The 23769-nt window shown below is 44.3% G+C and overlaps 2 protein-coding genes across 2 annotated transcripts in view; both read right to left on the reverse strand.

Moving 5' to 3' along the window:
- Positions 1–6759: 6759 nt before the first annotated feature.
- On the reverse strand, positions 6760–18945 carry LOC126992208 (cadherin-22-like). Its single transcript, XM_050850867.1, has 3 exons — positions 18799–18945; positions 13961–14165; positions 6760–7032 (listed from the first exon to the last, which is right to left on the reverse strand). Exons 2-3 carry the CDS (start codon positions 14130–14132, stop codon positions 6770–6772), a joined length of 435 nt encoding a protein of 144 aa, XP_050706824.1. The 5' UTR covers positions 14133–14165; positions 18799–18945; the 3' UTR covers positions 6760–6769.
- A 3857-nt stretch (positions 18946–22802) lies between these two features.
- Positions 22803–23769, reverse strand: part of LOC126992207 (protocadherin Fat 1-like) — a 30146-nt gene continuing 29179 nt past the window's right edge. Inside the window, exon 8 of the mRNA XM_050850866.1 lies at positions 22803–22994. Coding sequence (XP_050706823.1) covers positions 22804–22994 — 191 coding nt within the window. The 3' untranslated portion in view covers position 22803. The remainder of the gene's footprint in view (positions 22995–23769) is intronic.

A 23769-nucleotide genomic window follows, 5' to 3' on the forward strand; every position in this document is an offset into this window, starting at 1 on the left:
AGAGGACTGGAAGCGGAGATCGGTCTTGAAATCCTGGGCGATCTCGCGCACCAGACGTTGGAAGGCAGCTTCCTGATGAGGAGCTCGGTGCTCTTCTGGTAGCGGCGGATCTCACGGAGGGCCACGGTCCCGGGCCTGTAGCGGTGAGGCTTCTTGACTCCTCCGGTGGCCGGGGCCGACTTGCGAGCGGCCTTGGTGGCCAGCTGCTTGCGGGGCGCCTTGCCACCGGTGGATTTCCTGGCAGTCTGCTTGGTACGGGCCATGGCTACGGACGAACAGAACAGTTGAGTCTGCCAGCCGTTTCTCGTTTTATAGTTTTGGCGGCCGGGGAGGAGCGGTGGTCCGCCGCGTCCTGCGCGTGCGCCGCCTCCTAGTCCGCGCTTGCCCGCCCCGTCAGGCAGTGCATCTATCTAGCCCTATTGGAGGAATTTAGGGTCTCTTGGAGCTGTCTGCATATGCTAGAGCCTAGTACAGTGTAGAGGCTCACTTATTATTATTATTATTGAGTTATGAATAAGCGTGAGTGAAGATTTATTCGACCTATTATTTTTATCATTATTATTATTATTATTATTATTATTATTATTATTATTATTATTATTATTATTATTATCATTATTATTATTATTATTATTATATTATTATTATTATTATTATTATTATTATTATTATTATGTTATTTATTGTTAGTATGCATGGCGAGAGGAAGGCTAACTATATAGAGTTTAGCAATTTGTGTTAAGAAAGGAATGTGATCATAACACAGCACTGAATTAAGGTTGTAACAGAACACTCTTGGTGAAAAAATAAAATAAATAAATAGAATAAAAAAAACATGATTATCGCCGTGACGTCAGAACAGCCTCGGCACACCCCTCCCTCTTGATCCACTTGACGACATAACTAACTTTTTTTCCATTTATTTTCTTATTATTTCATTTATCATATTTCCGCTTCGCTCCTCTCACGCCCTTCTCACCTCCTCACTTCATCTCATCTCACTTTCCTCCTTCCTTCCTCTCCCCTCCCTCCAGTCCTTCCTTCCCTTCGCCTCCCTCCCTCCTTCCCTTCCTTCCTTCCCTTCCTTCCTTCCTTTTTCCTTCACTTTACTTCATCTCCCCTCCTCCCCTCACCGCACGCCACCTCTCCTGTAATTGAGTCTCATCTCGTGCCACTTCACTTGCAATTAGTTCACGCCAGCAGTAAGTGTCCCCGCCGCCGTTCTTTGAGTACCGAGATGGCGTGGATTAATTCAAGCCAAATGCCCCACAAGGTGACTCTCCAATGGACTCACTCACTCTGCCTGTGCTTTGGTTGGGGAGTTCTGTTTCCTTTCCTCCCTGATGTGAAAGATAATTAACACTCATGGATTTTGTAGCCACACTTAACTTGGATTTATTATTATACTCAAATGCTCCACAAGATGACTGACTCTCCGATGTACGCACTCTGTCTGGGGTTTGGTTAGGTAAGACGTTTCTGTTTATTTTTAGAGTTTTATATTCATCTTTTTGTCTTCTTTATTCATGGATTCTGTGGTCACACGAACCTATATTTTCCCGTGTTATCATTACTTATATAATTAAACTGATGATGTAGCTAACACACTCATGGATTCTGTAGCTACACGAACCTATATTTTCCCGTGTTATCACACTTATATAATTAAACCGATGATGTAGCTAACACACTCATGGATCTGTAGCCACACGAACCTATATTTTCCCGTGTTATGATTACTTATATAATTAAACCGATGATGTAGCTAACACACTCATGGATTCTGTAGCCACACGAACCTATATTTTCCCGTGTTATCATTACTTATATAATTAAACCGATGATGTAGCTAACACACTCATGGATTCTGTAGCCACACGAACCTATATTTTCCTGTGTTATCGTTGCTTATATAGAAAACGATGATGCACTCTTTCATGAGGGTGGTAATTAGCGGGCTTTTTTTCCTCAGTTACTTTTTTTCTTGCCACTGTCTGAATTTACGAACGCTTGCGAGAGTATCAAGACACCTCTCCGCCCGAAATTGACTTCTCTTTTGGCCACTCACCGATACACTCTTTCGGTGATTAGCGGGGATTAGCGAGCTTTTTTTCCTCAATTATTTTTTTTTTGCCTTTGAGCTGCTTCCTTAACTGGAAAAAGGGGTCCAGACATCTCTCCCTATCCTCTCCCAAACAGGTGCCAGGCTTATCTTCTCTGTGGCCTTGGGAAATAGTTGCAATCGCAGCCCGATACGCGTTTAAGGATATGAACCTTTAACTCCCGGACACCTCGAAAAACACTCATGATTCAGTTATTGGAAAAAAAGACATGAACTAAAACAAAAGCAAGCATATAACATAACCTCCATTTTAACCTCTCTTTTGACCTCTCTTTTGACCATTCTTTACTTGTATAAACGCATTGCTTGGAGGGATTTTTTTTATTTTCATATATTTTTCGCCCTTGAGCTGCTTCCTTTACTATATAAAAAAAAATCCTATATGCGAAATCCCAAACCTACATTTAAGCGGATATTCTCATTCAGTGCTTATATATATATATATATATATATATATATATATATATATAAAAACCCTAAATGCGAAATGCCAAACCTACATTTAAACCGATACTCTAATTCAGTGGCAGTGCTTAGCGGGATTTGTTGTTATATATTTTTTTCGCCTTTGAGCTGCTTCCTTCACTATAAAAAATCATATATGTGAAATCCCAAACCAACATTTAAACCGATAGTCTCATTTCATTCAGTGGCAGTGCTTTGCGGTATTTGTTATTATATATTTTTTTCGCCCTTGAGCTGCTTCCTTCACTATAAAAAAAAATCCTATATGCGAAATCCCAAACCTACATTTAAGCGGATATTCTCATTCAGTGTTGCAATCTGAGAGTGGTATGGTGTGAGGGGGAGGGGTGTGTGTGTGTTGGAGGGGGTTGGAGGAGGTGGTAGGAACGCTTTCTCACGTAAAATCTATTAACAGTTCCCGTCTAACACACTCTGGGCCACGCTGCACTTTTCATTCAACCCTTCCACCATTCGCCATTAATAATTCACCCTCTGTAATACATTCTCTTTTCTGAAACATCGAAAGAGGAATATGAGCTCGTGAGGCATGGTGGCAGTACTTCTCTCTCTCTCTCTCTCTCTCTCTCTCTCTCTGTCCAAGCCGACCAAGTCAGGCAGGTCCCTAGAGGCTGTGTAGGGCGGAGTGAGTACCTGGGTTGAGGCGCAGCGCTACAGGCAATCTAGTCACCCCACAGACACATCAGGCCAGCGAGGAGAGCTTCAAGAGTGGGCCTCCCGTGCCTCGCCTTTGATAACCTCTTTTGTGCTTCCTCCGTTCCCTCGAGCCCGGATATGTTTCTTTAGTATTCTTAAACGTATGGGCGCTTCACATTGCCTGTCTGAAAAGCCTCTCGTAGAAGCTGCCAGGGGCCATATTCTTAAACATTTCGGCGCCCAAGTCCACGGATTTGATAAAGCTTTCGTAGGTGTTTTTGGGAATTTGCAGAGGTAGTTGCGTAGCCCTTCTGGTAGGTTGATTATTCTTTTCTGCCGTGAGTCCACACAAACACTCATTGGATAGCGATTAATCTCCCTTTCGGCCCTTGGAAATAGTTGATGTGCGAGGCGGAAGCGTCTGAGAACACCGACGCTGGGTTTTTCGTGGACTGTTTTGGTGCTGGCGGTGATGGCTTGACACGCCTTCTGTGCCTTGAACGGGAGAAACACTCATGGAAACAGCGTTGCCAGATTATCGTATTCACCACATTGTATTTATCATTTTTAAGCCTCAAACTGTCGTACCTGCACAAATAACGATAGAAAATTATAGCTTGCGTTAAAGCTGTTATTTATTGATGCTCTTTTTTTTCCTTTTTGCCATAGTTATCGGTCCGAAATTACGAAAATACAATGCGATAATTTTTTTTTTTTTTACAACAAAGGAGACAGCTCAAGGGCACAAAAAAAGGAAACAATATTATAAAAAAAGCCCGCTACTCGCTGCTCCTAAAAAAGAATTAAAAGAGGTGGCCGAAAGAGAGGTCATTTTCAGGAGGAGAGGTGTCCAGATACCCTTCTCTTAAAAGAGTTCAAGTCGTAGGCAGGAGGAAATACAGATGAAGGAAGATTGTTCCAGAGTTTACCAGCGTGAGGGATGAAAGAGTGAAGATGCTGGTTGACTCTTGCATAAGGGGTTTGGACAGTATAGGGATGAGCATGAGTAGACAGTCGTGTCTAGCGGGGCCGCGGGAGGAGGGGAGGCATGCAGTTAGCAAGTTCAGAAGAGCAGTCAACATGAAAATATCGATAGAAGATAGAAAGAGAGGCAACATGGCGGCGGAATTTGAGACTATCAGTATGAGGAGGAGAGCTGATGAGACGAAGAGCCTTTGACTCCACTCTGTCAAGGAGAGCTGTGTGAGTGGACCCCCCCCTCACACACACATGAGATGCATACTCCATACGAGGGCGGACAAGGCTCCTGTAAATGGATAGCAACTGTGTGGGGGAGAAGAACTGGCGGAGACGGTACAGAACGCCCAGCCTAGAGGAAGCTGATTTAGTAAGAGATGAGATATGAAGTTTCCAGTTAAGATTTTGAGTTAAGGATAGACCGAGAATGTTTAGTGTTGAAGAAGGTGATAGCTGGGTGTTGTCAAAGAATAGGGGATAGTTGTTTGGAAGATTGTGTCGAGTGGATAGGATAGTGGATAGGTGGATTTGGACCTTTAACTACCGGAGACCTTCAAAAACACTCATGAAAACCCGGCTATTTTTTTCTGTGGCCTTGGGAAATAGTGGTAATGGTGGCCTGATGCGTTTAGGAATTTGGACCTTTAACTACCAGACCTCCAAAAACACTCATGAAGACCCGGTTAATCTTCTCTGTGGCCTTGGGAAATAGTGGCAATGGGAGCCCGATACGTTTAGGAATTTGGACCTTTAACTACCAGACCTCCAAAAACACTCATGAAGACCCGGTTAATCTTCTCTGTGGCCTTGGGAAATAGTGGCAATGGTAGCCCGACACGTTTAAGAATATGGACCTTTAACTAGCGGAGCCCTCGTAGCCAGCCAGGTATAGTCTGTTCACTTAAGTCTGACCCAAGCTGACAACATAAACCTAAGCGTGTTCGTAAGCACAGTGCAGATTATCATAAAGTGCTGCGTGAGATAAACACAAACAGAGGTTAAAGAAAACTTAGAAGCCATAGCAGTAGCCAATCAGCACTCAGCTTGCAAACACGCTTAGGTTTATGTTGTCAGCTTGGGTCGGACTTAAGTGAACAGACTGTAGTGTTGTGCCTGTGGTCTTTTCTAGAGGTTCTTCGTGGCTTTGTGAATCTCAGGTTTTGTTAAGCATACGTTGATTGGGAGCTTGCGATCTGATTGTTTTGTTATGTGGCTGATATATAGACTCAGAACTAACTGTCTCTGTATCTTTCTCTCTACGTATCTATCTATCTATCTAAGTATGTTTCTATTCTTACGTATCTAAGTATTTAATGTTTTTGTGTTTTTGTTCTTATTTATATTAACTGCTACGTTCGCACCACTTATAAAAAAACACCCCAACCTTTTCCATTCAGTGCCTTTAAAAATCTATCAAACCTATTTTCTGGGCCACAAATACGACTCCACATTCACTTTCAAACTCGCGAAGATGACAGAGACTGTTTATAATGGGAGAAGAGAGAGTGCAAACCTTCAACCAGGGGGCTGCGTCCTTAAATATTTCTCCACTTTCACTTTCAGGCTCACAAAGATGGCGTAAGAGACTGTTTGTAACGAGAGAAAGAGAGCATGTGATAATCTGGGCCCTAATACTTCCCCATATTCACTTTTGAGACTGTTTATGGTGAGAGGGAAAGAGCGTGTAAGCCCTCAACCAGGGGGCTACTTCCTTACATACTTCACATTCAATTTCAGGCTCCCAAAGATGGCGGAAGAGACTGTTTGTAACGAGAGAAAGAGAACATGTGAGAATCTGGACCCAAAATACTTCCCCACATTCACTTTTGAGACTGTTTATGGTGAGAGAGAAAGAGCGTGTATTCAACCAGGGGGCTCCTTCCTTACATACTTCACATTCAATTTCAAACTCCCAAAGATGGCGGTGAGACTGTTTGAGATGAGATAAGAGATCGTGTGAGAATCCGGGCCCTAAATACTTCCACACTTTCACTTTGAGACTGTTTATGACGAGAAAAGAGAGAGTGAAAGCCTTCCGGGCGCTAAATACTTCCCCACATTCACTTTTGAGACTGTTTATGACGAGAAAAGAGAGAGTGAAAGCCTTCCGGGCGCTAAATACTTCCCCCATTGTACAACGTTGCCAGATTGTCGTACTCAGCCTGCTATGTTTGCCGATTTCCGACCCAGAAAACTGCCTCCTCGACCCCATCAACTGCCTTCATATATAGTTATCGTTAAAATGGTTCATTATATTGGTGTTTTTTGGCAATAGCTATGGCTCAGAAACCGGTAAACACGAGGCTCTGAGTACGATAATCTGGCAACGGTGCCCCCACATTCACTTTCAAACTCCTGAAGTCGGAGGTGAGACTCTATTATGATAAGAGAAGAGCGTGTAAGCCTTCAAGCAGGGGGCCACTTACCTAAATACTTCCCTACGTTTACTTTCAAACTCCCAAAATGGCGTGAGAGACTGTTTGAGATGAGAGAAGAGAGAGTATAAGAATGCGGGCTCTAAATACTTCCCCACATTCACTTTGAGACTGTTTATGATGAGAGATAAAGAGCGTGTAAGCCTTCAAGCAGGGGGCCACTTACCCTGAAGAGCGCCTCCCGTTTCTTGGTCTTGCTGCGGGCGGGGACGGTGACGCGGTAGAGCGGCTCCAGGAACTCGGGCGGGTTGTCGTTGACGTCGCTCACGGTGATGAAGACCGGGGTGACGGAGGACAGCTGGCCGTCGCTCACCCGCACCCACAGCTCGTACTCCGCCTGTTCCTCCCTGTCCAGCGGCACCAGGGTTGTGAGGGCGCCTGGGGGAGAGGGTGTGAGTGTCGGCGGCGGGGAAGGCAAGGGGGCCAAGTTATCGTGTGTGTGTGTGTGTGTGTGTGTGTGTGTGTGTGTGTGTGTGTGTGTGTGTGTGTGTAATGATACCACTACTACTACTACTACTACTACTACTACTACTACTACTACTACTATTACTGTTATTACTACTACTACTACTACTACTACTACTACTACTACTACTACTACTACTACTACTACTACTACTACTACAACAACTACTACTACTACTACTACTACTACTACTACCACTACAAATGGTAATAATAAGAATAAATGGTGTGTGGGATAATAATAATAATAATAATAATAATAATAATAATAATAATAATAATAATAATAATAATAATAATAATAATAATGTCGTTATTCAGAGCGTCGCGTGATGCAATACTACAATTCCTGTCTCTTTTTAAATAGGGTTCAAGGGTTTGGTTTCCCAGCACACACCACGTAGCACATATTAGCCTTGTTCATAGAGAGATGCCGCGGTAGTATTTAGATCTTTTCGTCGTTATTCAGAGCGGCGCGTGATGCAATACTACAATTCCTGGCTCTTTTCATAATACGCTTGTGAGTTTTTGTTTCCCGCCTGGCGCCATCAAAATAGACTTACCGTATGTGTATTTTTTTTTTTCACTATTCAGAGCGGCGCGAGATGCAATACTAGATTCTTAGCTCTTATAATATGCGTGTAGGTTTTTGTGAAGTAGGTTTTTCTTTCCCGCCAACAAGATTGACTTACCGTGTATGTATTTTGAGCTTTTTGTCATTATTCAGAGCGGCGCGTGATGCAATAATATAATTCTTGGCTCTGTTTTAATACGCTTGTAGGTTTTTGTGTCTCACCCCCGCCGAGCAGCACATATTGGCCTTGTTTACAAAGAGAATGCCGCGGTAATTATGAATCCCTTTGAAGCTTTTTTCCCTCGCTGCGAATGTTAGTACGAGTGAGGTAAAAACTACTCACTTACTGACATTATCACGGCAGGTTTGTGAGAGTCCACGCTCTACTACACAAGAAATTACATTATTATTACAACATGAAAGGTACTTACTGTGATGGCTTTACACTCTGAGAGATAATTAGTTGACGGCTATAACACAGTTCGAGTCATTATTCATTACTTCACTCATAAGAACTAATAATGAGAGAAAATGCAGCGGTCAACACCTATAGATGACACACACACACACACACACACACACACACACACACACAGACTCAGCAGCAATAAACGAGTGTCTAGAATGACTTAACTCTTTGACAGGAGAGTATCAAGACACCTCTTCAACCCCTTCTGAGAAACCTTTTGGAACTCTCAATCACATTCTTGGGAGCAGTAGGTTTGCGGGCTTTTTTTTTTCCTTGTTTTATATTTATTTTCCCTTAACTTTTTCTTCCTCAGATGTACACAGAAATAAACATTCTGCTACTTCTTTGCCTGTCTGCGGGTGTATGAAGCGAGGTGGTTGGTTCCCTTCGGTGAGGTTTTGCGGTCTTCATCTTCCCTTGTTTTTTATTTGTTTGCCCTTAACTTTTCTTTCCTCCGGTGTGGTTACATAGAAATTGACAGGTTGGCCCTTCCTTACCTGTCTGGGGAAGTATCTTGAAGCGAGGCAATTGGTTTCCTTCGGTGAGGTTTTGCGGTCTTCATTTTCCCTTGTTCTTTATTTGTTTGCCCTTAACTTTTCTTTCCTCCGGTGTGGTTACATAGAAATTGACAGGTTGGCCCTTCCTTACTTGTCTGGGGGAGTATCTTGAAATCTTGTTTTATATTTGTTTGCTCTTAACTTTTGCTTCCTCAGCGTGGTATACATAGAAATAAACAGGTTGCTCCTTCCTTGCCTGTCTGCGCGTGTATCTTGGAGCGAGGTAATTGGTTCCCTTTGATGATGTTTTGTGGGCTTTTTATTTCCTTTTATATTTGTTTGCCCTTAAATTTTCCTTCCTGAAATGTACACTCTCCACAAAAAGTTCTCGAACACTTTAAGTACCATGCATTCTGAGATATACGGACGAAGAATTTTGAGACAACTCTCCCTGTGTTAACGAGTGGTAGCCCTGTGTACACATGCTCTGTGTGAAGGAGTGAGATGCCAATGGCTCAGTATTACATGCGCACTGATATGTCTTGTCGCTTGATCTCGATAATGTATTGTTAATATGCTGTGGTGTAAGGTGAAAAAAGGTTGCCGTCCGGTGGCCGAATGGACTGCGTCTAGACGGCAAGCGGACTGCCACCAGTGGCCAACAGATGGCGGTTAACTGGTGAACGGCGACCGGATGGCGAGAGGACGCCGTCTGGTTGCCGTCAGGTAGTAGGTGGTCGCCGATGTTCGCCGTCCACTTTGTATCTGTCATTGGCCGTGGTCGGCGTCCGGTCTCCCACAACACGGCGAGTTGTGTGGCGACCGGTGGTAGGCTGGATGGCAAATGGATGCCGTCCAATCGCCACATGGTGGCCATCTACTGGCGGCATAATTGCCGCGTGGTTGGCGCCTGCTCTCCGTTCTAATGGCTGCTATCTGCGTCTGGGCTGATTGCGGACCGCCACCGCTCTCAACGACTGGAGGAGACTAATCGAGGTCAGATCATTGTAGGCGGAGCGACCGTAATAAAAGGACGGCGTTCCAGTCGAAGTTTAGCATTCGCCCCAGCATCCGACTACCTGTGACCAGCCTCTCTCAACACCTCCTGCCTCCATCTGCCCACCGCAACGGCTTCTGCCACTCGTATACCTACTGTCAACAATTTAGAGGGCACGTCAACTGCAGCCTCAGGAGGAAGTGGAAGATTGTTCCCTCCTAGATGGTGCCCAGGAGATAGATGCGGACGAGAAAGACGACTTAGAAGTTCATATTGTCTCCCAACACGAAGAAATCATCCCTGACGACGACGAGTCTCACGCCGGCGTGAGAGCGGAAAGTCGCCAACTTGGAAGGACTATATCGACGGAGGAACCACCTGAGGAGGACAGCGACAGTGACTGCAGTGCTGGTGTTGAACGCGCCCCCAGCCCGGCTTCCACCAGCTCCTGAATGCGTCAGCTCCAGCCAGTGAGTATTACGAGGCGTTTGGACGAAGCCCTTCTCAAGGTGGCCACCAGAAGGTCCGCCAGCCCGGACATGGCACACACGTTGGAGTCGGCCCTGAACTTGAGTGCCAACTCCAGGGCAGGATTTTGCCATTGGTTGGGCATCGAGGCTAAAGGGCTGAGTGAAACATCGTGGAGGCTTTTCACGAAGGAGGCCATGACGCTTCTCCTGTAGTGCTTCGAAAGGAACGCCCTACAGCAACCTGTCCAGCCACAACCTGACCCCTCGCTCCCACCACCACAGTAGCAGTACCACCCACATCCGCCAGTACGACCACAACACCCGCCTATGACGACGTACTACCCAGGAACACCACAACCACGGTGGCCTACAGCTTTCTGGCAGGGAGTTACATGGACCCCTTTTGGGGGGTTGAATCTGTCTGGTTTGACAGAAATCATGGATCATCAATCGCCACGGCAACGCGACCACAGGAACCAAGACAGGAACAGCAGCGAGCCCAACACCCCCCAACACCCAAGCCGTCGTTCTGTGTAAATGTGCGATGTTCCATTTACTTTTTTGTATACATGTTCTTTTTCATTATATCAAACCTTTAACCCGGTAGCAGCGACGGGCCAAATTTGTGGCTTTACCGTGCACAAGCGATGGGCCAAATTTCTGCCATGATATAAACCTCCCAAAATTGATGATGCATAAACTGATCACACATGCGTTGATATATATTATGAAATGGTTTGCGTGAGTGATGTTTCTTTCTCATTATTTTACTTAGAGGGGCCTTTAACCTAACCTAACCTAACCTAACATAGCCTAAGAAATATGACCCCCGCAGCTACCGGGTTAAATATCTGCATTGCTTCAATAGCCTTTACCGTCGCTTACCTCATAAAATTGTACAATTATACTCTGTCCAAGTTGGTTTGAAGGTAAATGCTACACACACACACACACACACACACACACACACACACACACACACACACACACACACACACACACTGATAGCTCAATCGGTTAGAGCGCCGCGCTGCAAGGCTTCACGGCCAAACAGGCGGCGGTTAGAGCATAACACACACACACACACACACACACACACACACACACACACACTGATATCTCAATCGGTTAGAGCGCCGCGCTGCAAGGCTTCACGGCCAAACAGGCGGCGGTTAGAGCCCCGCTCAGGCCAGATTCTTTCCGTTGACTAGGAATGGTTACTGTAACCCCTTGAGCAAGGGGGATGGGGTGTGTGGTGTGTGAGGTCCTGGCAGTATCCAGAAATCGACTATAATGAGCACTTGCTCACGTCGTGAGGGTACCTGCTGGCGAAAGCGAGTCCAACTCGTGATCAGGCCGTGGTGAATTACACACACACACACACACACACACACACACACACACATTAATTTATTTATACATTCCCTTACACATCTATTGAAGCACATGGGTGCCCTTATATACTTGTATACAGCAAATATCAGTTTACAAATACACACACACACACACACACACACACACACACACACACACACACACACACAAAACATATATATAGATATATATATATATATATATATATATATATATATATATATATATATATATATATATATATATATATATATATATATATATATATATATAGGGTACTATATACACACACACACACACACACACACTGCAACTACACTTTGCTAATACACAGTGAGGTTATTTTTGTATTGGGTAATATTTTATAAACTTTGATTTAAAATGGAGTACGTTTTCGTTTCTTTGATGTCAGGAGGTGATTGATTATATATTTCATGAGCTGCTTCACTTGTAGCTCTTGCTCCGAAGAGTCACTATTGGTTTGGGGACATGTATATTTTGTTGTCTTGTGTTGCTGTCCGTCATGCTGTTAACAACTGGGAGTGTTAAGAAGTGGTCTGGGTGACTTGTTTAAAGATCATAGCTGCTCTGTCCAGAGTAATTTGTTTCTTTATATTTAGACGTTTAAGTTCATTTAGTATTGGTGTGACGTGATAATATTTCCTAGCACTGCCATATGCAGAGAGAGGTGGAGGAGGCAGGGTGAAGAGAGGTCCACTCCTGCATTCCTTCCTTCTCCACTCCCTGCTTCAATCCACTCCCTCCCTCTCTCCCATGGAGATATAAAGGGTGGAGTCGAACCGCTCGTAAAAAAGGTTGCCGTCCGGTGGCCGAATGGACTGCGTCTGGACGGCAAGCGGACTGCCACCGGTGGCCGACAGGTGACCATTAACTGTTGAACGGCGACCGGATGGCAAGCGGACGCCGTCTGGTTCGACACGACTGCTCGGCCACCAGCGTGGTCGGGAAGCGGTGGGTGTGAATCGCAGCATTTTGGGGTCGCTGGTGGTCGTTATCAGGTCGTAGGGTCAGTGTGACTATAGCTTAACCGTATTTTTATAATTGGTTATATGTTGCGGTGATAATTCCTCGCCACCAGTGCGTTTTATCGTCTGTAGGATGACGGCATTCTGGTATTAACTAATTTAGCACCGGGTCACTGACATTAGGTCGTCATTGCGTTACAGAAATTATTGACAATTTTTTTGAGGCTGTCGTGAGGATAAAAAAACAATTGTAACCCATTCCGCTTCAGGACGTTATCAGTCAGTTTAAATGCTGTGGCTGACGTCATTCCTATTCAAATGAGGGAATGATAATTCCAGGTGGTAGTTTGAGTATAATTGCCAGTAAAAGTATGTAAAATTAAAATATCTGCCAAAATCAATACTTAAACCACATACTGCGACACCTTGGTTAAGTGTAAAATATATGAGGATGAGAGGCACTGATATAATAATGAGTGTATGCACCGCCTGCGCCGATTATCTGTTAAGTCTGCTTCGAAGCTTCGAGGCGTGTCACTAGTGGAGCCTGTTTCCACATATCTGTTGGGCCATGGTGATACGGTAGAGATGGACACACCAATCCGCCGTGCTGTTCGGAGATATCTGAGGCCTTCAGTGTGAAGGATAATAATGACTGCGCCGGTCTTGTGGGGTCTCCACTGAAACTAACAAGCGCATGACTTACTGCGGCCATCAACACAGGATCGAAACATATCATATACAGTAATGGATTCAGATGCGTCATCACAATCAGGGGTGCCAACCATTCCGAGGCGACTTGTCGCGATCGATTCATTTTCACATCCATCGTGCCAAGGTGTTCGATGACTTTTTGTTAAGAGTGTTCACAGAAATAGACAGGTTGCTCTTTCCTTGCCTGTCTGCGGGTGTATCTTGAAGCGCGCTAATGGGTTCACTTTGGTAATGTTTTGCAGACTTTTCTTCCCCAGTTTATACTTTTGTTTGCCCTTAAATTGCTTCCTCGGATGTAAACAAGAATAAACAGGCTGGCCCTTACTAACCTGTTTGCGGGGGTATCTTGAAGCGGAGTAATTGGTTCCCTTTGGTGAGGTTGTGCGGTCTTTTCTTTCCCCTGTTTGTTTCCACTGCAAATTTTTTTTTTTCTTCCGCACCGAACTGACACTGATAAGCTATTCACTGGAAGTGCGGTGTTCTTACTTCAATCATTTCTTTACATCTATATTCCCCTACCTCACTCGACAAGAAAATGCATTTGTAATAGTTGAAAAGGCTTTGTTTCTCCCGGATATCAACAAAATTAAAACAAGTTGCTTCCTTCCTTACCTGTCCGCGGGCATATCTTGAAGCGTGCTGGTTGATTCCCTTTGGTGATGTCTGGGGGGCTATTTTTCCCCCTGTTTTTGTTTTTGTTTGCACTTGACTTTTGCGTCCACGGATGTAAACAAAGATAAACAAGTTCCCCCTTCCTTACCTGTCTGCGGGTGTATCTCGAAGCGCGCCAGTTGGTTCCCTTTGGTGATGGCGAAGGAGATGTTGGAGGGCGCCAGGTCGCCGTCCGAGGCCCGCAGCGCTATGACGGAGGTGTCCGGCGGCAGGTTCTCGGCCACGTAGGTGTGGTAGGCGGGCTCCTCCGTCTGGGGCATGTGGTCGTTCACGTCCTCGACCTCCACGAAGACCTGAAGAAGGATTGGTTAAAAGGTAGGATGGTGGGAGGGTACTGTGTGTGTGTGTGTGTGTGTGTGTGTGTGTGTGTGTGTGTGTGTGTGTGTGTGTGTGTGTGTGTGTGTGTGTATTTAACTATTTGTATTTACCAATTTGTAGTCTACAGGGCCCGAGCTAAGCTCTAATAGTCCCGCCTCCATATCTACATTCTCCATATCTACCATATGTGTGTGTGTGTGTGTGTGTGTGTGTGTGTGTGTGTGTGCTTACAGCAATAAAGTACGCTGTGTGTGTGTGTGTGTGTGTGTGTGTGTGTGTGTGTGTGTGTGTGTGTGTGTGTGTCCCTGTGGAGTCTAAACTATACCCGTAGGAACACACAGCCCATTACACGGGTATAGTTTAGACTTCACAGCGATAGGTAGAGCAGAGTGTGAAAGGGATTTGGGAATGTTAGTGAACTCTGACCTAAAACTAAGGAAACAATGTATTAGTGCGAGGAATAGGGCTAACAGGGTATTAGGCTTTATTAGCAGGACGGTAACCAACAAAAGTGCAGAGGTCATCCTCAGACTCTATTTAGCGTTAGTTAGGCCACACTTAGATTATGCTGTCCAGTTTTGGTGCCCACACTACAGAATGGACATCAGCTTGCTGGAACCAGTTCAGAGGAGGATGACCAAGATGATTCAGGGCTGAGGAACCTCCTATATCAAGAGAGGCTGTAACATCTCAACTTACATTCACTAGAGAGACGAAGAGTGCAGGAGATCTGATAGAAGTATTCAAATGGGTCAAGGGTTACAACAAAAGCGATATAAGTAAAGTACTGAGAATTAGCCAGCAGGATAGAAGACGCAGTAATGGATTTACATTAGAAATGTATAGATTTAGGAGGGAAATAGGCAAGTATTGGTTTAGTAATAGGGTGGTGGGGGAATGGAATAGACTCAGCAACCACACAGTGAGTGCAGGAACGATAGCTTGTTTTAAGAGTAGACTGGATAGCTACACGGACGAGGATGACAGGTGGTATAAATTATAGTGGGGAATCTGGAGCTGCCCTGTGTTGGCCATTAGGCTTCTTTCTGTCTCACTATATTCTTATTTTCTTTTGTTTAGTCCGCTGTGTGTGTGTGTGTGTGTGTGTGTGTGTGTGTGTGTGTGTGTGTGTGTGTGTGTGTGTTCCAACCTTCACTCATGTCACCTTCTCCTCCAGGTCAAACATCTCTCTCATTTTTAACATTTCATGAACTGAACTTCTAATGAGAGACCCAATTTCTCAGTCCATATCTTTGCTATTCTAACCTGAGCTGAAAAAAAAATCTATGCCCACTGTGCTTACGTGAAAATATAAACTGCACGGCACATTCAAGATAGCGCCTGACTAATTCTATAAAGGATAACCCCAGGGCAGTCTTCTTAAAGCCTCCCGTCTCCTAGGGCTGAGAATCAAGATGGGGCATGACTAATTCTACACAGGATAACCCAAGGGGAGTCTTCTTAAAGCTTCCTGTCCCTTAGAGGCTGAGAATAAAGATGGAGCCTGACTTATGCTACACAGGATAACCCCAGGCCAGTCTACTTAAGGCTCCATGTCCCCTAGAGGCTGAGAATGTTGTGGGCAGAGGGGCGAAGAAAGCCACAAATGCAGCTGACTCCACTCCTCCGCCCTCCCTCCGATTCAACTCTGGGAGCCGGTTGAATGGGTCGCTTTTATCAGGTCCAGGATCAAAGGGTTTAGGGGCGCGCCTATCATTTCCACCATTCTGCCGCGGTGCATCACACAACGCCCAAACTGACCCGCCGCTCTCCACAAGGCAGGGTCGGGTTATATTTTCACGTAAGCACAGTGGGCATAGATTTTTCCTACACATCAGGTTGCACATAGGTTAGGTGTGAGTAGTGAGTCGCCGCGCGGGTCGAGGTGCTGCGCCTTGCTCGCGAAAACGCTGAATCGACATGGCTGGCCGAGCCAAGAACTCGGTGGAGTTCTGTTACGTTTGTGCGGATCCCACAGGCGATAAGTGGATAGGGTGCTGTCTGTGCCCTAAGTGGTGTCATGTGAAGTGTGCTCATCTGTCTGGAATTAAATCGGAAAATATATCTAAAGTAAATTGGATTTGCAACCCATGTCTTCATAAAGCATCTCTGGCTACCAAAATTGTGGAAAAAATGGAAGAATTCAAGCTGGAATTATCTAAGGAAATATCAGAAGTGAAACAAGGAGTTGAGTCACGAGCGGTCAGCGTGAAGGAGGAGCTGGGGGAGGTGGCGCAGGATGTGGCGGACGTATTGCAGCGGGCTGAACATGTGGAGTCAGCAGATGCAACTTGGGCTGAGGTCATCAAACGTAAGAGGAAAGTTAAGAAGAATTTCCTTGTTGTCAAGGCCTCGGAACAAGATAAAAAGGCTACAGAGTTGAAAAGTGAAGTTTCTGAAGCATTACATGGCATTCAGATTACTGATTCAAGATTTACTATTGGAGGTAATATTATAATGAACTTTGATGATGAGGATATGAGGAATGAGGCAGCCCAAAAATTGCAATCTGTGGAGAAAGTCAGGACTAAAAGTGTGGGAAAACTGAGGCCAAAGATCGTGATTTGTAATGTGCACAAGGAGGAGACTGGGGATAAGATAATTGAGACACTGCTTAAAAAAAATGAGTTCCTACACTCGATTCCACAAGTTGAGGGGAAAATTGAGAAAAATTTTAGTAAGCCTGCTGCCGGTGGCACAGCACATTATATCCTGAAATGTGACCCAATGGTTAGAGAGCTAATCTACAAGCACCATGATAGATCGTGTGCCAAGCGAGGACATTCTCAGGCGTTTTAGAGAATTGTTAGGCAGGATACGTGACGCTGGTGGGTCGCCAGTAGTGTGTGGCAGTTCAGTGAGTTGCGCTATATGTTAAAGACTCACTTAAATGTTTAGTTAACAATTCAGTCAATGGTAAAAGATCTGACTGGGGATGTGTTACGAGTGGGGTCCCACAAGGCTCGGTATTAGGTCCACTTTTGTTTATTATTGATATCAGTGACTTAGATACAGGAATTAGTAGTGATGTCAGTAAGTTTGCAGATGACACCAAGATCGGTAGAGTAATTGAGTCGGATCAGGACGCTAGTATTCTCCAGGGTGAACTCAACAGATTGTATGACTGGGCGGATAAATGGCAGATGGAGTTCAATGTAGGGAAGTGCAGTATTCTGAGTGTAGGTAGGAGCAACCCCTCACATAACTAATTATCATTCACATCTGTGGGGGACGGAGCTCACAGCCTTGCTTTGAAGCATTCTCGTACAAGAAGAGATCATAATGCAGATATACGGGACAGAGGCTCAAAAATATATGGAGGATGGACTCATTATCTAAAATACAAATAAACTTGGCCTTCCAAATGATATCAGTGAGACTAAGTTTGAAGAATTGATTATTCCTTGAAATTTTTAAACATCAAAGCAACTATTTTTTTTCATGCAAGTAAACTCTGATTGCTGTTGATTACTGTTGGCAGGACACTTTATATTGTGAGGACTCAATGGTCAATCTAACGAGGGCATGTTGGAATGGTTCCTTTAAACATATCTTCTCAATCGTGACTTATGGATAGAGACTACCATTAGGAAAATCTGTCTGTCTGGTCAGGGCAGTTAAGGTAGTGCTCTGCTACTGGTAACATGTAACACAGTACAACCAGCCGCAGGGTCGGGTAGTCAGCGGCTAAACCGGCAACCCCACTGGTTTTGTTTTGGACCAGTGAGGAGGGTGTGCTGGACCCCCAGGTGGATTAAAATCAAGACCATTCTAAGGGCAGATGAACTCATGTTTATTAGAGTCAATGGCCATCCAGTTCCAGCTACAGGTGAAATAGCGGGTGGTAAACTTCATAGCCCCCTGCTCCTGCTGCCTTGTAGGGTTTGCCTGTTTCGTTCAGGCAAAGGCTTGGGCCACCATTTAAAATAAGTGGTTGGGTGTGCAAGGGCATGCACCCAGAAAATCTTGCGCCAAAAACTGAAAATGGCTTGATTTATGAGCCATAAACCGCCCAACCACTCATGAAGAGTGAAAACAGACTTTAAACGAAATGATGATGATGATTAGGAAAACCTGTTTGAGTAAATTGGGTAATATAAAACATGGATTTCAGCATAAATCTGATCCTCTGTTGGAATCCACTCTTGTCTTAAACTAGCAAGGCTTAGGACATGAGAACCAATGTAAACGCATGCTCCATTAGCTCGGTAGCAGCGACGGGCCAAGCTTATGGTTTACCGCGTACCAGCGACGGGGCAAATTTTTGTCTTGATATAAACCCCAAAAATAGAGGATGCATAAACTGATCACAAATGGGTTGATATATATAATATAATGATTTGCATGAGTGATGATTTTTTCTCTTTATTTTGCTTAGAGCGGCCTATAAGAAACATGATCCCTGCAGCTACAGGGTTAGAGACAAAAAAAATATCCTAAACTTCTTAGTATTTTTTGATAGATTTGTTCTGTTTTGGGTACTAGTTTGTGCATGACACATTTCTGTAATAAGTGTGTCTCTAATGGCCCATGCACCTCCACTGGTACCTACTTATGCCCCACTAGACACTTTGGGAGGGCAGTGCAGGGCAGCGGCACGTCACAAACCTGAGACTGTGACGATGAGCTGCGTGGTGGATGACAGCGGTGGGCTTCCCTGGTCCACGGCGCACACTGTCAGGCTGTAGGAGTCCCTTGTCTCACGGTCCAGGGGCCGGGCCAGGCTGACCACACCCTCCATCTCGTCAATGGTGAAGTGGCCCTCCGCTGAGTTCACAAAGTTGTACAGCAGCCGTCGATTGATGCCTGGGGGTACAGAGGAGACGTTTTTCTTCTTATTATTATTACCTCCGCCAACGAAGTTGGGAGGATGTTATACTTTCAGTCCGGTCGGTATGTTTATTTGTTTGTTTGTTTGTGAGCAGTCTCCTGTACACAATTTTGTGGATATCTCAACCAATTTTTCAGGGAAGTTTCGTGTCCATCCAGAATAGAAACCATTAATTTTTTTGTCAAAGGTCATGGTCAAGGTTACAGTCTCCTGTGCACAATTTTGTGGATATTTCAACCAATTTTTCAGGGAAGCTTCGTGTCCATCCAGAATAGAACCCATTAATTTTTTTATGTCAAAGGTCAAGGTCAAGGTCGCACAAAATGTCAGATTTACATATTTTTGGCCATAACTTAACAGTTCTCCTCATCACAGACTTCAGACTTGGTTCATATTTTAGCGCATGGAAAGATGCACCTTGAACGGCCTTGATCTTGACCTTTGACCTTGACCTCAAAAAGTTTGCTCAAGGTCAGTTAAAAAAAATAATAAATAAATAAAATAAAAAAATAATAAATAAATAAATAAATAAATAAAATTTCGAAACAAATGCTTTCACATGATGGCCTTGACCTTTGACCTCAAAAAGTTTGCCTAGGTCAGAGTTTAAAAAAAAAAAAGAATTTCATCAAATTTCGAAACAAATGCTTCCATATGATGCATAAGGTCACAGTTGATGCCCATACCAATTTTCAAGATGATCTTTGGCGGAGGTGTGCACTCTCCGAGTGCTATGAGTCTAATTATTATGATCATTATTATTCTCATTATCATTATCACACATTACTGATCATGGGCCTCACAGAACAGCATAAAAGCCCTAATACCCGTGTCTTTTGTGAGGGGCATGAACAGCAAGGAAAAAGGGAGTGAGATTTTTGCCCTTGAGCTGCCTCCCTTGATGTAAAAAAAAAAAAAAAAAAAAAAAAAGAATCACCCAGACCTGATCCCCTGCCACAACAAAGCCTTTACCGAGGTCAGGGTCCGTGGCAGACGTCTTGAGGACGATGGTGTTGATGGGCGCGTCCTCCAGCAGGGTGGCGTGGGTGGCCAGGGAGAAGGACGGGGGGTTGTCGTTGGTGTCCGTCACCAGGACCTCCACCACCACCTCACACTGCCAGGCCTTGTGCTCCCAGTCCTCCACCACAACCTGGACAGTCACACCCAGAGTTTTGGGCTCATCATAGGCACCATTACCCTAACCTGGCTACAACTAGTATTAATATTGTTATTACTATTATTACTGAGCCATGAAAGGCCAGTGTGTGTTTGTGTGTGTATTTACCTATTTGTAGTGTACAGGGCCTGAACTCAAGCTCGGATAGTCCTGTCTCCCAATCTATATTTGTCCAACGTTTCCTTCATTTTTTGGACACTGCCCGCTTCAACAATGTCTTTGTTTAGTCCCTTTCATATATATAGTCACACTTCAGTATGGAAAACTGTACTTCTTTATGTCTTTCAAACAAGTCTCCTTTCTCAATTTCTTGCTATGTGTGTGTGTGTGTGTGTCTGTGTCTGTGTCTGTGTGTGTGTGTGTGTGTGTGTGTGTGTGTGTGTGTGTGTGTGTGTGTGTGTGTGTGTGTGTGTATTTACTTATTTGTAGTCTACCAGGCCCGAGCTAAGCTCTAACAGTCCCGTCTCCATATCTACATTTATCCAACCTTCCCTTCAATTGTTGGACACTGTTCGCCTCCACCACTTCTCCCCGCAAACTGTTCCAGGTGTTAACACTTCTATGTGGAAAACTATACTTGTTTTAAGTCACTCAAACAGGTTCCTTTATTAAGTTTCTCCCTATGTCCTCTCAGCCCCTGCATTCTCGCAGTTAAGAAGATATCATCTCTATCCACCTCATCAACTTATTTACCAACCTATAGCCTACAGCATGATCAGATCTCTCTCCCTTCTTTGTTCCAGTGTCGTCAAGTCCATCTCCTTCAATCTGTCTTCATACATCATATTTGAGAGTTCTGAGACCATTTAAGTTGCAATTCTCTGTATCCTTTCCAGCTTTCTGATAGCCCTTTTTTTTTTTTTTGTGTGTGTGTGTGTGTGTGAATACCTACAGTGAGGTGGTAGTGGTCCCGTGCCTCTCTGTCCAGCTGGGTGGCTGTGGCCACGTGGCCATTCAGCTGGTCAATACTGAAGTGGTGGGCGCTGTCCCCGGTGAGAATGTAGCGGCTCCAGGCAGCAGTGCCTTCATCGGCATCCCAGGACACAACAGAGGCCACCTGGGTGCCTGGGGTGGCATCCTCAGAAATCTCCCGACGGTAGATTGGCTCCTTGCACACCGGACCGTTGTCTGTCGTGATGCACACCAGTGTATGTCACAGAAGTGCTAGACACTCTGCTTACTTAATTCATGACCTATTACCATACATTATCCATTATCATTTCAGGCAAGACTATACTGTCACCAACCGTTGATGTCAATGACTGTCACAGTAACAGTCGTGTTGGCCGTAAACTTCCCGTCGGTGATGGTGACGGTGAGGGTGTACTCGGCCTGCCTCTCCCGGTCCAGCTCACCGGCCATGTACACCTGGAATATGGACCACAGCAACGTGACTCTCTCATTAAAGAACAGTTTCGTTGTTGGCAGGTCACCATTGTTGTTGTGTCTCACCATCCCTCCCACCCACCTCCCCTGAGGCGTGCACCAGGAATTGGCCGTCAGGTATACAGTCCCTGAAAGTCAAGATCAAGACCAAGATGGCCCATCGAACGTAGCATCCCCGTGTGATTAGCTCCTTCAGTAGCACAATGAAAGTTACCGCCTGCACACTGTGCAGTGAGTGAATTTACCAACCAACCCTTTTGTTTACCATTTCAAAGTCACAGCTGCTCGGGGTAAGAGCACTGTAATTCTTCACCCAACAGTGGAACACTTTGAACACAGAGATGGGCACAAAGCAACATACGGTATCATAGTCATAATTGTAAGTAAGGTGGCCAAATGTAATACTGCACACACATTAAGTTCAGGGATTTTTTTTTTTTTTTTTTAATATATCTTGCCAAATTATAGGTGTCTTATACGTCGGTGCGTCTTATATGGTGGGAAATACGGTATATATGTTTCTCCAAATATCTTATTTATGTGCTTCTCAAATGTTAGTGTATCTTGTATTATAATTCCAAAGTCTTTTTCTTCCTTCACTGTATCGATGATTGTCCCTCCCATCCTACACACTCCACTTGCTCTATTTTTACTCTTGCCCATTTTCATTGTGTGACAATTCTTTTCATTGAACTTCATTTCCCATTTTTTACTCCATTCATGTATCTCATTGGAATCTTCCTGTAGTTTATTACAATCATCATCTTCATCTCTTATTTTTCTAAGCAGTTTGGCGTCATCTGCAAACATACCCTTGTAACTCTTTACTTTTTCTGGCATATCATCTATAAATATTAAAAACATAATATTCGCTAACACTGACCCTTGTGGAACGTCACTTGTGACCGTTCTCCATTCTGATATCTCACCTTTCAACACGGTTCTCATTTCTTTGTTTGTCTTGTATTTTTTCATCCATAGTCATTTTTCTCCCAATCCTCCTCTATTTTCTAATTTCCACATCAGTCTCTTATCAAATGCCTGTGTGTGTGTGTGTGTGTGTGTGTGTGTGTGTGTGTGTGTGTGTGTGTGTGTGTGTGTGCCAAGTGATGTGCATATTGTTTCCTTCCTTGTATTTTCTTAAATAATATGCATTTTACCAGTGACTTTTTAATTTTATCTTATTTTTTTATGTTTCTGTAGTGTGTGTGTGTGTGTGTCATATTACTGATAGCTGTGGGTGCTCACCGATGGGGGCGTCCTCCCTGATGAAGAACTGTGCATACTTCCTGGCGCAGTGCGGGGGGTTCTCATGAGGGGGCAGCAGGAAGATGGTGACGGGCACGTCGGAGTGGTGCTGGGGGGAGCCGCTGTCCTCGCCACGGATGAAAAACTGGTACACCTCATTTTCTGTAACATTTAAAAGTTCACTGATACTTATGGAACTAATGGAACAGTCTCTCTATATACGATAATCACTTGTGCATCCAAACTCACACTTTTTAGAGTAAAGGAGACAGAAAAAAAAAAGTCAAGAAAAGATACAAAAATTTGGGAGTTCACTGCTACTCATGGAACTGATGGAACAGTCTCTCTATATACGATAATCACTTGTGCATCCAAACTCACACTTTTTAGAGTAAAGGAGACAGAAAAAAAAAAAAAAAAAAAAAAAGGTACAAAAATATGAAAGTTTACTGCTATTTGTGGACCTATTTTTTTTTTTTTACAGTAGAGAAAGCAGTACAAGGTAAAAAAAAAAAGAAAAAAAAAGAAGAAAAAAAAAAAAAAGCCCGCTACTCACTTGTGCATTCAAGCTCAATTTCTTTACAGTAAAGCAGACGGCTCAAGATATAAAAATGCTCGCTGTAGTAACTATCCTAACCCAGACACGCTCCGGACCCGCATCAGTAAAGAATATAAAGAAAGCATGTGTAATTTTGGAGAGGTAGATGTAGTACTTGTGCACGAAGATGACACAGCCTGGCGGAGCATTAGCAGACAGCAGGAAGTGTAAGGCGCCTCAGATCAGTATTATACACTTCTGACTCTCACATCAGGTATTTCCAAAGGCTGAGAAAGATTAACCCGGGAAGCAGCGGGGATCATGTTTCTTATTGGTCCCTCTTAGCGAGAAAATTGAGAAAAAATCATCTCTCACACAAACCATTTCATAATATATATC

The sequence above is a fragment of the Eriocheir sinensis genome, unplaced genomic scaffold (genome assembly GCF_024679095.1).
Source record: "Eriocheir sinensis breed Jianghai 21 unplaced genomic scaffold, ASM2467909v1 Scaffold419, whole genome shotgun sequence".
NCBI classification, from domain to species: Eukaryota; Metazoa; Arthropoda; class Malacostraca; order Decapoda; family Varunidae; genus Eriocheir; species Eriocheir sinensis.

Excerpts from the sequence above, each read along its gene's own strand:
- LOC126992208 (XM_050850867.1), bottom strand. The coding sequence starts at position 14,132 with ATGCCCCAGACGGAGGAGCCCGCCTACCACACCTACGTGGCCGAGAAC. Across the intron at positions 7,033-13,960 it reads CGAGATACACCCGCAGACAG|GCGCCCTCACAACCCTGGTG; the intron begins GTAAGGAAGGGG and ends CCTCTCCCCCAG.